Source organism: Hemitrygon akajei, chromosome 6, assembly GCF_048418815.1.
Source record: "Hemitrygon akajei chromosome 6, sHemAka1.3, whole genome shotgun sequence".
Taxonomy (NCBI): domain Eukaryota; kingdom Metazoa; phylum Chordata; class Chondrichthyes; order Myliobatiformes; family Dasyatidae; genus Hemitrygon; species Hemitrygon akajei.
The window spans coordinates 123820386-123835594 of NC_133129.1; the positions used below are offsets into that span (position 1 = coordinate 123820386).

Below are 15209 nucleotides of genomic sequence, written 5' to 3' on the forward strand. Positions count from 1 at the left end.
TTAACTTTACTTTGTTAATTCAAAGAATAAGGTGATGGGGAGAAGGTAGGAGAATGGGGTTGGGAGGGATAAATAGATCAGCCATGATGGAACGGCAGAGCAGACTCTGTGCTGAGTGGACTAATTCTGCCCCTACTATGTCTTCTGGTCTTAATAGCAGTTTTTGGAACTGAAGCTTAGAAATTGTCTTGAAAGAGTTTTGACTATAGATCTCAGTTTAAAGTCAAATAATTAGACAGCCTCAATTTCAAAACAGAATTGATTCTGGCTTTTATTTTTAAAAGAACAATATTTATTTTTATCCTGAATTACTGATTGGTCATGCACATGCTTATAAAGAGGAAATGATGAATCTGATCATTTTTATTGTTAGATGTCACTGATGCTTGATTTCCTGTTTCAGAGGCTAAACCAGAGAAATTTAGCAGTCGATTTTGGAATAAGATGTTCTACGCTGGGGTAAGTGACAAGAATAGCTCAACGTAGGCCAGTGACTGTTGAATTTGCAGCAATAAGATGTACACTTCCAGCTATTTAAATCAAACAGAGACACAAGAGACTGGAGATACTAGACTCTGGGGCAACACACAGTGGAAAGAACTCAGTGGGTTGAGTAGCATTGATGGGAGCAAAGTCCTAATGCAGGGTTTTGGCCTGAAACTTCAACAGTTTCTTTCCGGGTACCAGTGCTGAGTTTCTCCAATTTAAACTAAGCATGTCACTGTGTTTCTCATTGTAGCCCTACCCAGCAACAATGCCACTGACAGAAGAAGTAGATGGGTGCAGATCAACTTTGGTTGGAAAAGAATGGCACTTGTTGGTTGAAGTGTGATAAATGGGGAGGGATGATGGAGATTTTAATTACAGCATATGCCAATAGCCATGGGTGGTGTGCTGCTCGGATTTACAGCATCTGCAGATTTTCTCTTGGTGATAGGGTGGAGATACGTCTCGACCAAAGGAGGTGCTAACCTTCTGTCTGCTAACCTGCAGGTCACCCTTGGGCAAGGTGTAGCACCTGCTTAGCCCCCCCCCGGATCAGGATCTCATGAAACCATAGGAGCAGGTGGTGGATGGTTGTTTGAGCAGCTGGTGCTTATCACAAATTCTGATGCCCGGCAGACAATCACTGAAGAGTGTTGATAGTGACTGGGGTCACCCGTCTTGTAAAGGCACTCCCCAGAAGAAGGCAATGGCAAACCACTTCTGTAGAAAAATCTGCCAAGAACAATCATGGTCATATGATGATTGACAGCCTCCCTGATAACAGTGTTCATATTCTCAGTGTCATTGTAACATGCATAAAGCTTGTCAGGCCATTAAGCCTGGAGAATTGTCATTGGGAGTGGGTCCCAGTATAGTGCCACCAAGGCAGAGGTCATCCCATTCTGGGCCACTTCACTGAATCTCTGAAATGGCGTTGGTTTAGATGTAGGAGTGGGATTGTTTTCCAGGAATCTATATGAACTCTAGATACAGTGGTTGAAGGAAGAGCAAATACATCTTGAATGTATTGTTAATACGGGCTGCAAAGATTTATCCTTGATCGTCTGAACGAAGCTCTAGCTGCTATTTTCTCTTCTGCTGTGGCTCAGCCGTATAACTTTGTCATTCTCTCTTCTGTTATTTAGACAGCAGTTTCAGATTTCTTAACAGGAAGCTCCAAGGATTTAGCCAAGCATATTAAAGTGGTGGTAAGTACATGGAATTTTGCTCGGAGAACACAAGGCTGTGAACTATACTCCGGTATTCTGGATAATCTTGTTTCACCTCTTTAATTCTCTGGGAGTGTATGTAACCTGCAAGGAAGTCTGCCCATCCCCAGCAATCTTCTAGGATTCATATCACATCTCAGTGATCTGTCATTATTCCAGTAATGTACGAGGATCTATATATATATATATATATATATATATATATCACATTCCCAGAAAACTCTGAGGACACTTGTCATAGACTCTCACAGTGTTCTGTTCTTTGACAGAAGTAAGTCATTCATCCTTTTGAGCCTGTTCTGTCATTTAATTAATTGAAGTTTGATGTATACCTTATCTGGCCTTAGAAACTCTTGGGAAAAGGAACTCGTTGTACTTTGTGGCAAGAAATGCTTTTGAATGTCACCTTTAAACAATCTAACTCTAGCTTTAACACTAATGCCACATGGTATTAGACTCAAATCGTTTTGGCATTAAGGACTCGCTCAGAAGGGAATTGAATGTGAAAGATGAAATATGGGAACATTGAGAATATGAAAAAGAGACTATGAATTCTCCTACTGGTAAGGAAATAAAGGGAGCAAACGGAAGATGGCATTGAGATGCAGGGTACCATTGAGGTACTACCTGACTACGTGGTGTAATTTCTTCAAGGAAGAAGAGATTGTCCAAAGTGTACAAAAAGATAGATTAGATGCTGGATGAGTTAAAATTTGATGAAGAGGAGATCCTCAAAGGCTGGTTGTATTTGAAGTAGCCACAATGATTGTAGTCATCAAAAGATACAGATTTACTGTGAGAGGGCAGGAGAATTACAAATTGCTCCTTGGCTCAGTTAAAGCTGAGTTAACATAAACCCAGTAATTACTGCCTGCGAGTTTAATGCTGGAAGGGAGAACCTCTAGAAACAGTGAACCAGGGTAAAGCAACAGTCACTTCAACAAGGATGGATTAGTTAATGGAAGCCAGCAAAAGGCAAATTGAAAGACAATAATGAAACTGGTGAAGTTTCTCAATGAGAGGAAGGTGAGGTGAGGTGAGTGGCGGTTGATAAACTGCCACAAGACAGAATTATTGAAACCGCGAGGATAAAAGACGCTGTTGTGTATGGGTAAGAATTCCATTCAAGGACAGAAAAGAGTTCTGATATGTGATTATTTACCAGACCGAGAGGAGATACACAAGTTTAGTTGCTGTGGCTGGTGTTGAAGCACGTGCTTTCCCAACATAAATTAATAACTTGGCTTTGGGTATGTGATCCATTGGTAAATGGCTGGATAACTATAATATCACGTAGTTGGGGTTTAAAACAGTCGATGGAACAGAAGGCATTTTTACAGTGGTTGTTTTCTGTGCAGTCAACCCCATAAGATAAAGACTAGCATTATTGAAATTATATTTTGTGCATGATTTAATGCTTGCTCTATTTGAGTTATTAAATATTTCTAACTTTCATCTCCTAGCAATTTCTCTGAATTATTCTGCTCCAAGCTTTATGGATGCAGAGTGGATAGCCATACACTTTCCCACATTAAAATCTCTCTGTCATAGATTTGCCTATTTATTTTAAGTTGTGCTCATCCAGTATGTAAACAGGCCATTTGGTCTACCATGCTTATTCTGACAATTAAGTACCCATCTAAACTAATACCATTTACTATCTGTGGATTCCTGTCCAGATACTGCTTATGTTTTGCCTCCATCACCTTCTCAGGCAGTCTGTTTCAGATTGAAACTGCACAGTGTGTGAGGGGATCCTCTGTAAACCTCCTGCTCCTCATTTAAACCAATGCCCTCTGCTCTTTGATACCACTACCATGAAGTTCCATTTTTTAAAATATCTACCCTATCATAATTTTATATACCTTGGTTAGATCCTCCCGTCAATATCCTTGCTCCAAGGAAAACATACCCAATTTATCTAGACCCTCCTCATTACTAAAGTGTTCCATCACCCCCCACAACATCCTGCACCCACTCCAGTATCATCAGGTCCTTCCTGTCATCTGGTATCTCGAATTGCACAAAGTATTCCAGTTGTGGCCTAACCAATAGTTTATCATGTTGTCTCAACAATATTCCTCACTCTTATACTCTGTATATCTTGACTTCTTTCTTCACCGAACCTACTCGTGTTGCCACTTGTGGAGATGCTTGGACATGTACACTGAAGCCTCTCTGTGCCTTAATATTCCTGTGCTCCACCGTTAATGAGAAGGGTCCTGTCCTTACCAGGTCACACCCAAAATTCGGCACCACACAGGTCAGGATTGTGTCCTTTCCAGGGCGCATCCTGGGTGGGAAGGTTTGAAGAACCGGCTGTTGCCCATTCAGGGGGTTCCCCTCTCCACGTCACTGATGTCGTCTAAGGGAAGGGCAAGTGCCGATACAGCTTGGCACCAGTGTCATCGCAGAGGTTGCCAGAGTGAAGTTGTAAACAACATCAAACTGCCTTAGGGACCCCGGCTCCGGATTTCTTCCTCGGGGTTTACTCCCGAAGCTTTTCCCATGGGTGGGTATGGCCGCAATTCTCTTATTAACCAGAATTCTATCAAAGTCAGCCTAAAGTGTCCTCAACATCATGTGTAGTTGTAGACCTATGTTGAGAATGGCAAAGATGTACAATGCCCAGCATAAAGAAACCTCTCACGTTGATCTTAAATATTTTTGATCACTTATCTCACCATTGTCAGCAAGCAAATTTATAATTCTTTAGAGTGTGAGTGTGGAAAACTAAATCATTAGTGCAGCTCTGTTCATATTCTACTAATTTAAATACATACTCCTCATCTCTTCTGTCTGCCACCCATATCCCAAGACTGTTAATAAATTTGTTAAAGAAATTCAGAGGTACCCTCTAGTTCAAAGCACACAAAAACTTTTTTTAAGTCTGGTATGTGGATTGATAGGGGCTGCTCTCATTGAAAATGATGTGATTTTTTAAAAATGTATTTTATTTATGTGTTTAAGTTGTATTTTATTCATGATTGTGATTAACATTAATTATGACAGCAGTTAACCTGTCGGAGCATTGAGGTATGACCAGTAGTTAGTGAAGATAGCATTATTATTTTTGTGTTGACACTGCTAGTTAGTAATTTTGCTGTTTGGGCCATTAAATATTCCTAACTGAAGCCTCTGTAGTAATCCATTTAGATTAATCACATAGAAAATGCTGTGGGTCTCTGAATGGGTTTGTAAACCTCACAATTCTCCTGTTCTTTGTTCTCAACAGTGTGATGGGACGGACCTGACATCAAAAATTCAGGATTTAAAACTACAGTGCATTGTCTTCCTGAACATTCCAAGGTGAGGTTTCTCTTGATCCCTAATCTCCACTGCGTTAACTTGCCTTGTGTTTCAGTCACACCCTAGTGTCAGTGAATCAGGGGATGCTTAGATACTTCGTCCCCAGTTTGAAAAGTCTCTTTTGCCCTCTCACTCTGAGCATTGAACCTATATTCAAGCCTGACCCAGACTTGGTGAATAATTAGCCTAGTCATTTTTTGAGGTTCACTATCCCATGAGCTTTGATCATTGGAAGGGCTCCTTTTAGCAGGGTAGGAAGTCCTCGGATATTAAGGGCTGGATTTTTTTTAAAAAGAACATATGGCGTGTATAGAGATATAGAAAATATAGGTGGGTAATAAAAACAAATTAGCTGAGTGAATAGGAACGACAAAACAACACTGGTGAGCACGATTAAGGTGATCCTCAGTATGTTGTAAGAATGTTAAGAGCAAGAGGATAACCAGGGAAAGAGTGCACACTCTTGGGAACCAAAATAGCCATATCTATACAGAGCCAGACAAAGTAGGATTAAATGAGCACTTCTCATCTGTTTATAAAAAAAGAGAAGTGCATCCAAAATGCACTGCCCAAGTTGGTGGAGACAGTGCCTCTTGCAGCGTTTCAAAAATATTCGGGCAAGCACTTGAATTGTCTAAGTATAGAAGGCTACAAACCTTCTATTATGGGAACCTTCTGTTATTGGAATTAGTCCACATAGATGCTTGATGTTCAGCATGGATGAGATGGGCTGAAGGGCCTTTTGCTGAGCTATATGACTCTGTGAGATACAGTAGTTGGTAATCAACAAGTATGGCCTCCTTTGAAGTCTGACCAATAAGGGGAGAGGGTTCCATGTAATTTTCATTGACTGTTTTTATCTTGGTGCGAGACTTGGTCAAACGTTTCCTTGATATCAAATGCAGTGACTCATTTCTTCTTTATTGCCAGAATCCAAGCTGTATTGTGCATAAATTACAAGACTGTAATTTGGTTTGGAGTCAAGTAGTCTTGACAAAATCTTCTTGTCTCAGAATGGCCCTGCTGATGCCTTGCTCAAGATTGAGGATAGACCCAAAGGCAGTGATTGGCCATACAACTGTAAAACTTGCATTTTTATTTAAAACGTTGCAGGTACTGTGCTGGCACTGTGCCATGGGGAAATCCAGGTGAACATCATGATTTTGAGCCACAACGACATGATGATGGGTGTATCGAGGTGATTGGCTTCACAATGACATCTTTGGTATGTTTCTGTTGCCTTGAGTTTTTGGATCTGTCTGCGCTAACTGTAGTTCAAAATGGTATTTTTGCCTTCAGTTGTGTTTACTATTTAAAAACTAGCATTGGAAACAGCTGTTCAGCCATTCATGCTTTCCGCATCATTCTGTTAGGTCAGAATTAATCTGCAACTCAATTCTATCTACCTTTGCTTCATTTTAGTGTTACACGTGGAAAAGTTTTAGCGTTTGTACGATCATGGGTTTTACATTTACTACTTGCTCTGAATTGTTCCGAATCCCAGTTGTCTTATGAGCATCTCCACTCTGCCTGACAGTAAATTCCTAGCTTGAGGGCTAGCTGCTTGTTCTGAAATTGTCCCAATGCTCTGCCCGAGGCCCTGAGGGCGAATGCAGCCTCTGGTCAAGGAAAGTGAAGCTTGATGCTTATGTCGGCATTTTGTCTTTGCATTGAATTGGCTTCTCTCATTCTTCGTTGCAACCAAGGCTGCTCTGCAAGTTGGTGGACATGGGGAGCGTCTCAACCAGTGCCGTGAAGTGACGCTAACGACGTACAAGTCGATTCCAGTGCAGGTCGACGGGGAGCCGTGCAAGCTCGCGCCATCCATCATTCGGATCTCATTGCGGAACCAGGCCAACATGGTACAGAAGACCAAAAGGAGGACGTCCATTCCCCTGCTCAACGAGTAAGTACTGATTAACCATTTGGGAAGCTGCTTTGAACTTATAAAAAAAAAACAAGTGATATCTGTGGTTACCAGGGAGCCCAGAGCTCCTGACTTTCTCCTCTTAACTGATTTTGTTCTTGTACGTGATACATTTTACATGGATTTTTCAGTGAAGCAATATTGTTACAATAAGTAAGAAAGGATTAGGCTTATGGATCCAAAAGGTCTTTTTCTGTCACCACAGTTATGGGAGCCACCAGATGTTAAGAACCTCATCCTCTAATGTGGGATGGTGGGGTGAAGATGCGTCTCTACCAAAGGGAGGTGTAAGGTGCTGCTTCTCTCTGCTAGTCTGCAGGTCACCCTTGGGCAAGGTGTTGTTCCTGTTTAGCCCTCAGATCAGGGTCAGGTGAAGCCATGAGAGCAGGTGGTGGACGGTTGTATGAGCAGCTGGTGCCTAACAGAAGTCCTGGCTAAATGATCTCTGGCTGGGCTCACCTGTTTTGTAAAAGCACTGCCCAGAATAAGCCAATGGCAAACCATTTTTGTAGAAAAATTTGCCAAGAACGATCATGGTCCTACAACAGGGCACGTGATGATGATCCTCTAATTATTAGGTTTCTTGAATGCTGCAGTTCTGTCTGGTGTCATATTTTAGAGATGGTACAAGAAGTTCATTCATTGCAGAACTGTGTGCATAATAGAATACTGCAGAACGCCATGCTTTGCAGAATATGTGTTCAGAGCACTCACACGCTAAGGGAGTATTCATTTGGAATTTGGATTTAAATTACAAGCGACAGGTTTTATTGGGATTTCAGCTTCGATCAGTAGATCTATGGATCATTAAAAACATTGCAGCTTCTGGCTTGCCATATCCAAAGTCAATTCCCTGGCAGTCACAAATGTTTGTTGTTACAGTGGGATGACAGAGATCTGATTTCCATTTTCTAGGAATTAGTCCTGTTGAGAATCTTCCTAAAAGTAAGTGGCTGCTTGGATGTTAGATAGCTAATGTATAACACAAGTCCTGCAGCTAAGACCATGTGCAGGGTTTTCCTTTTAAGTCCAGTTTTAGCCAGGACGGACAACACCGTGACCAGTATGAAGAGTCTGAATGTAATCAGGTAGCATAGTAACTAGGTGTGAGTTGACGGAAAGGGTTGTGACTTGATTTTCTCACAAGAGTATTTGTTAGGATTAGTGATGTGACAATCATTACTGATGATCACCATTTCACACCATTACTGGAAGGGTGGACCATATTGCACCTTATTTATTGATGAAGCTGCTCTTTTGTGAATGTAAGGCTACATCCACACTAGACCGGATAATTTTGAAAACGCCGGTTTCGTGTAAAAACGATAGGCATCCACACTATGCGTTTTAAAAAAATATCTCTATCCACATTGAAACGGAGATTTCATCAAATCTCCTTCTACTACGCATGCACAGGACACATCTACCAAAAACAAACGGCATGTTTGGTGTCGAATCTTGCCGTGAAAGACGATGTGTGTTTGTTCAGTTACAGACTAGAAAAACTTAAACGACGGGCAATTGTTGGCTCTCGCGCAGGAGGACTTACAGTAAAAAAACAAATACTGGAGCGTTTGGAGGCAACCGACAGGGAGTTCACGGACAGATTGACCAGGCTGACGACAAACATTGAAAAACTGACTAACTCTGTTGCATTAATAAAGCTCCTTGTTAAATATATAAAACATGTCTGCATCAGTGTTATCTTGTATTTCCATACAATGTCACATTAGGCTGTTACACATCTATTGTCAGAGAAGTACTTGCATAAATAGGTAAACCACCTTCATACGAGCAAGGACAGAAAACAGGGCAAAGTGAGTACAGTATACTTATTTATTCAGTAAGTTATAGGTCAAAGTATTTGGTGAGTACATTTCTAACTCTTCTGGCTGCAGTCTCGTTGCCGTCTGTTCTGAAATTGTTAGGTTGCGTTCAAGAAAACAATGAAATAGCATGCTGCCATCCAACAGCGTTTTCAAAAGTCTCCAGTTACCCTGTCCACGCTGATCTGCCCGAGCAACGTTTTCAAAAATACCCACCCTGGAAGGCGTTTCTGAAAAGCTCCGGTTTCGGGGGACGAAAACACCATTTTATTGTGGACGGAGGGTAAAAACGAAGAGAAAAAGCTTCGGTTATGGATTTATCCGGTGTTGTGTGAACGTACCCTAAGTTGGTCACAAAAATCTCAGATCTTTAGAGAGAAGATTAATGTTGTATTTTATGTGGATGAATAAGTTTCATATTGAAATTAATAATTGATGTTTCTGAATATTTAACAGGGTTAAATTTGAGGCGACTATTTACAAGGAAATGATTAAGTGCAACCCAAGCCATTTAAAAATGTGTCAGTGGTATGGATTGGCTGTTAAATGCCAGAAATTGATTGAAACAAATGCTGCAACTCACACAATGACCTGGAGTAACACACATTGCAGATTAAGATTGAATAAGAACAAATGTTTAAGGAGGTAGCTGCTTTGTGCATGCTTGTTTCCTCAGTGTGTGCTTGTGTGTATGCATTTGTCTTGTCTGTGTGCAAAGAGGAGAAAGATCCATGTGGTTTTACTGCAAATTTATGATGCTCTTACTACTGCCAATAGTAGAAGTAATTTGGAAGAGGTTTTCTGATTGTCAGGAAGTAAAATACCATAGGACCTGTGCTTTTACTTGATAAGTGTCCCTCATCTTAGAAGTTAGTGGGTGACGTGATGTTTGAATTGATGAAGGAGTTTGAGTGGAGGAGACAAAGCTATTACCTCTGCTTTAGTAATCCAGATCAAGGCAGCACCATCTCTAAACTTTTAAGCATGATCTTAAAAGCATTTTAATACATTATTAGTGGTGGAGGTTAAGATTTCCCTGCCCCAAAGGGTTGAGTTTTTAAAAAGCTGAGATCACTAGACGTCTGTTTATTTTGTGGATCACAAGATCAGCAGTTAAGCGGAATAATCAATAATAAAGTATGATCTATTGAATAGCGCAACAAGGTTGATGGACTGAGTTCCCTGGTCTCTATCACCAATGTTCCCGAGTTTCACTCCACTGATTTTGATTAAAATTATATGCAAGTGGCTTCCATCATGACTTACTGCAAGGGTTTACATCCAAGTGGTATGATTTTTTTAAAAAAATCTCATCTCCAGTTCACCATCTTGCTATTGGCCAACTAAAAGGCTGCATAAATGACTGATGGTGTAAACCTATTTGCCCAGAAACTGGACCCACGTTTGTGTTTTAAAGCATCTGCTCCCTCTGTCTTGCAGGCACGATCCATCCAATCTTTTCTGGTAAGACAAATCTGCCTCTTCCAGGTCTAGTAAACCTTCTCTGAACAGCTTTCAAAGCATTGGCATTGTTTAATAAGATGATCAGCGCTGTACGCTTTACTGCAAATATTGTCTCACTGATGCCATGAAACATGGCTTTTCTACTTTATACAACGCCCCTGGCAACTGCTGCCTTCCTCATTTAGTACCTGTTGTATCTGCTGTGAGCCTTCTGCAAATTACACACCAGGACACCAAGGAGCTCTGTGATTTCTTACGATTTAGGTATTTGTTCTTTTTCCCAGCTCTTCTGCTAAAATTGACAATATTACATTTTTCTACATTTAATTTAATTTACTTTATTTATTTATTGAGATATAGTGTGGAGAAGGCCCTTCTGGCCCTTCAAGCTGAACTGCCCAGCAACTCCTGATTTAACCCTAGCCTAATCACAGGACGATTTGCCATGACCAATTTACCTACCAACCGGTACATCTTTGGACTGTGAGAGGAAACCAGAGCACCCAAAGGTCACGGGCAGAACGTACAAACTCATTTCAAGTAGTGGCGGGAAGCTTTCATGCAAGGCATTTATCTACGTTGTAAAAGGTTAAGGTCCCAGCCTCAGTGTGGCACACTATTCATTATATCTTCCCAACCAGAAAGAAGACCTATTTGTGCCTTCCATCTGTCTTCTGTTAGCCATTCAATCCTAAATCCTAGTCCAAGTGTTACCTCAACACACACAAAATGCTGGTGGAACGTAGCAGGCCAGGCAGCATCTATAGGGAGATGCGCTGTCGACGTTTCGGTCCGAGACCCTTCGTCAAGACTGACGTTAGCCCTGATGAAGGGTCTTGGCCTGAAACGTCGACAGTGCTTCTCCCTATAGAAGCTGCCTGGCCTGCTGCATTCCACCAGCATTTTGTGTGTGTTGCTTGAATTTCCAGCATCTGCAGATTTCCTTGTGTTTGCCAAGTGTTACCTCCTACACTTTGAGCTATTATTTTCCAAATTACGTTTAATGCAGCCTTAGCAAATGCTTTCTGGAAATCTAAGAATTGTACATCCACTGCTTTCCCTTAATCCACATCTGACTTCAAATAAATTAGTTAAATGTAATTTCATTTACACCTAATCATGCTGATTTTGTCCGACTACCTGGAGTTTTTCTAAACGCTTTGTGACAATGTTCTTAAAAACTGTTTCTCGCATTTTTCAATGACATCTGTCTCCTGAATTCTCCTGCATTTTGTGAATAAAGGAGTTACGTTTGTAAAAAATTTTCCAATCCAATGGGACTTCCCTAGAAACCAAGATATATTGAAAAATTGAAACCATCTCACCAGCCACTTCTTTAAGACCCTTGGATGAAATCATCAGGATGCCAGTAACTCTGCCTTGATTATTGTAATTTCCCTGAGTTCCTTCCTCCCTACCTGGAACCTTGAGCGCCAGTGGAAGCATTTGATACGAGAAAGGTGGGAGTAAAGGAAAAGGAGAAATGTAGCAGAAAATGTGCAAATCTATCATTAGTACATGGTAACAGTAGAATTAAGCAGAATCAACCTGGATCTTTGAAGTTTTCTGAGATTGTAACCACCTCAATAGACTACCACAGCAAAGAATTCGGTCCTTTGGCTCATCTAGTCCATGCCAACCTGACCTACCTAACTCCATTTACCTACACTCAGACCATATCTTACTTAAATGTTACAATTGAGCTTGCTTTGATGCGGAAGAAGATATTGTGAATTTGGATTTTCAGAAGGAATTTTGAAATGGTATTGTACAAGAAGTTGTTAAGGAAAGTTGGAGCACACAGATTTGGGGGTAACATAATGACATAGATTGAGGGCTGGTTGAAGGGCTGAAAAGAGAGTAGGGGTATAGAGATAACTTTTTGGTTGGGATCTCTTGACTAGCCGCATACTGCAGCGATGGGTGCTGAGGCCCCAATTGTTCGTAATCTTCACCAGTGATTTGGATGTTCAGATCAGGTATAATATGCTCATGTTTGCTGATGACACAAAGCTTAGCAGTTGTGTGGGCCTTTGGAGTGTGTAGAGAGGCTTCAGTGGGATGTGGGCAGGTTAAGCGAATGGGCGAGGATGTGACAAATAGAAACTAATATTGAAAAATGTGAGATTACCAAACTGGTAGAGAAAATAGAAAAGCTGAGTAAATATGTTACTGGTTTAGCGTGACCAGAGTATCTTTCCAAACATATCACTGAAGAGTGACTTGCAGGCACAGCGAGCAATTCGGAAGGCAATGGGTGCATGAGTTCTTACTGCAAAGGGACTTGAGTGTAAGGGGGGTGACGAGTTGACAAGCTCCTCTGGTCAAATGGATTAGTAGGGCAGTTAGAGTCTGATAGTGCAATAGAGCATAAAGCATTGCAAATAGCTCCCCAGACTTGCAAAAGGACGTTCTAGTTATGGAGACAAGTGCAGAGGAGGTTTACCGTGTTGATTCCCAAGATGAGATTGAGTGACCTGGGACTATGTTCACTGGAATTCAGAAGAGTGAGGGGTTCTTTATAGAAACATAAAGAATTATGGAAAGTGTAGATAAGATAGAAGCATGAAAGTTGTTTCAAGGGAACATGGAGATGCAGTGGAACTGCTTTTCCCAGGATCTGTGGAAGTTTCTACCCAGGGTAGCAATCGAGGCTACCTCATTAAATATATCTAGGACGTAGTTAGATTTTTGCATTATTGCGGAATTAATGGTTATACAAAAAGCCAGGCAGATGGAACTGACTCCATGATCTCAGTGAATGGTTGTATAGGCTCGATGGGCCAGATGCTCCTATTTGTTCTGTGAGGTTCAAAATGGATAATGTCACATTGGCTCCGAAGCTAAGCACGAAAAGGTAATGGAGGAAAAGTCATTGTTGGCATGTAGGCAATGGAGCATCATCCCTGGTTGTAATTCTGCCACAGCATCTTTTATATCTGCCTCAAGTGGATGAACAGGGCCCAACTTCATTACTCATCCAGGAAGATCAGAAAAGAACTCAGCAGGTCAGGCAGCATCTGTGGATGGAAATAGACAATGAACATTTCATACCCTTCATCTGGACCAAAAAGACCAAAACTTGGCAGCGCAGCGTTCCACTTATACTGCACAGGGAGTGCCAGCTTGGGTTTTTAAACACTCAAGTCTTCAGAGTGCAGTGTGAATTGCAGCTTCTGAAACTGGCAAAACATCCTGCCGCTGACCCTCATTAATGAGAGCCAGGAAAGAAGAATGGCCAATCGTAGACTCAAGAGACTGCAGATGTTGGAGTTTTACCCCAAACTCACCCGTTTGCCTCACCTCTTTTCACTCCCGCTCTCTTCCCTCTCCACTCTCGGTCCTGATCAACTCGGAGCATTGACAATTCCTTTTCTTCTCCAGAGATGCTGCCCGACCAGTCGAGTTCCTCCAACAGCTTTCTTTTGAACATATAACTGTTTATGTTGTTCCACATTTGTAGTGTACTGTAAGAAAACTTAATCAATTCTCATGAACTTTACATAGAGTGCGATTGATAAATCCTCTCTAAGATAGTGAGAAAACATCACAACATTGAATCATGTTTATCTTCCCAAGCCAAATATGTTGGCAGGCAGACAAGCAAATATTGTTTCTAGGTCATTAGAATTTCTACATTTGGCTATGAATGAAAGCTTCAGATATTGTTCCATTTTAAAAACTATTTATTTTCTGCTTCAGTCAGCAGACGATTTCCGAAAGGCTGAAGATATGTGTGAATCGGATCAGCATGCATGACTATGAAGCCTTGCATTACGACAAGGAGAAGCTGAAAGAAGCCTGTAAGTAGCCAGACCCCTGGGACAGGGTTTGCAGTGTACAGTCCTCTCCTGGAATAGACCAGGTGCAACATAGGGTGTCTCTCAGACCCAAAATTCTGTGCAGATTGCATACTATCAGAAAGTGTGGCAGTGTAGCAAGAAGCAATGGTCTAATGAAGTATGTACAGTGATCACGAAGAAATCTGCAGATGCTGGAAATTCAAGCAACACACACAAAATGCTGGTGGAACGCAGCAGGCCAGGCAGCATCTATAGGGAGAAGTACAGATGACGTTTCAGGCCGAGACCCTTCGTCAGGACTAACTGAAAGAAGAGATAGTAAGAGATTTGAAAGGGGGAGGGGGAGATCAAAATGATAGGAGAAGACGGGGGGGGGGGGGGTGAAGCTAAGAGTTAGAAAGTTGATTGGCAAAAGGGATACACAGCTGGAAAAGTGAGAGAATCATGGAATGGGAGGCCTAGGGAGAAAGAAAGGGGAGCACCAGAGGGGAATGAAGAGCAGGCAAGGAGTGATTGTGAGAGGGACAGAAGGAGAAAAAAGAGAGAGAAAGAGGGGAAAGGGGAAAAATAATAAATAAATAAATTGGGGATGGTGTAAAAAGGGGAGGGGCATTCATGGAAGTTAGAGAAGTCAATGTTCATGCCATCAGGTTGGAGGCTACCTCGATGAAATATAAGGTGTTGTTCCTCCAACTTGAGTGTGGCTTCATCTCGACAGTAGAGGAGGCCATGGATAGACATATCAGAATGGGAATGGGACATGGAATTAAAATGTGTGGCCACTGGAAGATCCTGCTTTCTCTGGCGGACTGAGTGTAGGTGTTCCGCGAAACAGTCTCCAAGTCTGCGTCGGGTCTCACCAATATATAAAAGGCCACACTGGGAGCACCGGACACAGTATACCACACCAGGCAACTCACAGGTGAAGTGTCGCCTCACCTGGAAGGACTGTCTGAGGCCCTGAATGGTGGTGAGGGAGGAAGTGTAAGGGCAGGTGTAGTACTTGTTCCACTTACAAGGATAAGTGCCAGGAGGGAGATCGCTGGGAAGAGATGGGGGGGACAAATGTACAGTGATGTTCATTATGGAATAACTTTTATTCAAGGTTGCTTCCAATTGTAATTCTCTAATGATTAAGCATTTGATATTGATATGTTGTTGTCAC

At 41.6% G+C, this 15209-nt stretch overlaps 1 protein-coding gene across 3 annotated transcripts in view; it reads left to right on the forward strand.

Moving 5' to 3' along the window:
• dgkza (diacylglycerol kinase, zeta a) overlaps window positions 1–15209 on the forward strand; it is a 463144-nt gene that overhangs the window by 244884 nt on the left and 203051 nt on the right. For all 3 annotated transcript variants that reach the window (XM_073049180.1, XM_073049179.1, XM_073049178.1), the window contains 6 exons: window positions 404–459; window positions 1632–1694; window positions 4951–5024; window positions 6138–6249; window positions 6731–6930; window positions 13944–14044. In XM_073049180.1, coding sequence (XP_072905281.1) covers window positions 404–459; window positions 1632–1694; window positions 4951–5024; window positions 6138–6249; window positions 6731–6930; window positions 13944–14044 — 606 coding nt within the window. The remainder of the gene's footprint in view (window positions 1–403; window positions 460–1631; window positions 1695–4950; window positions 5025–6137; window positions 6250–6730; window positions 6931–13943; window positions 14045–15209) is intronic.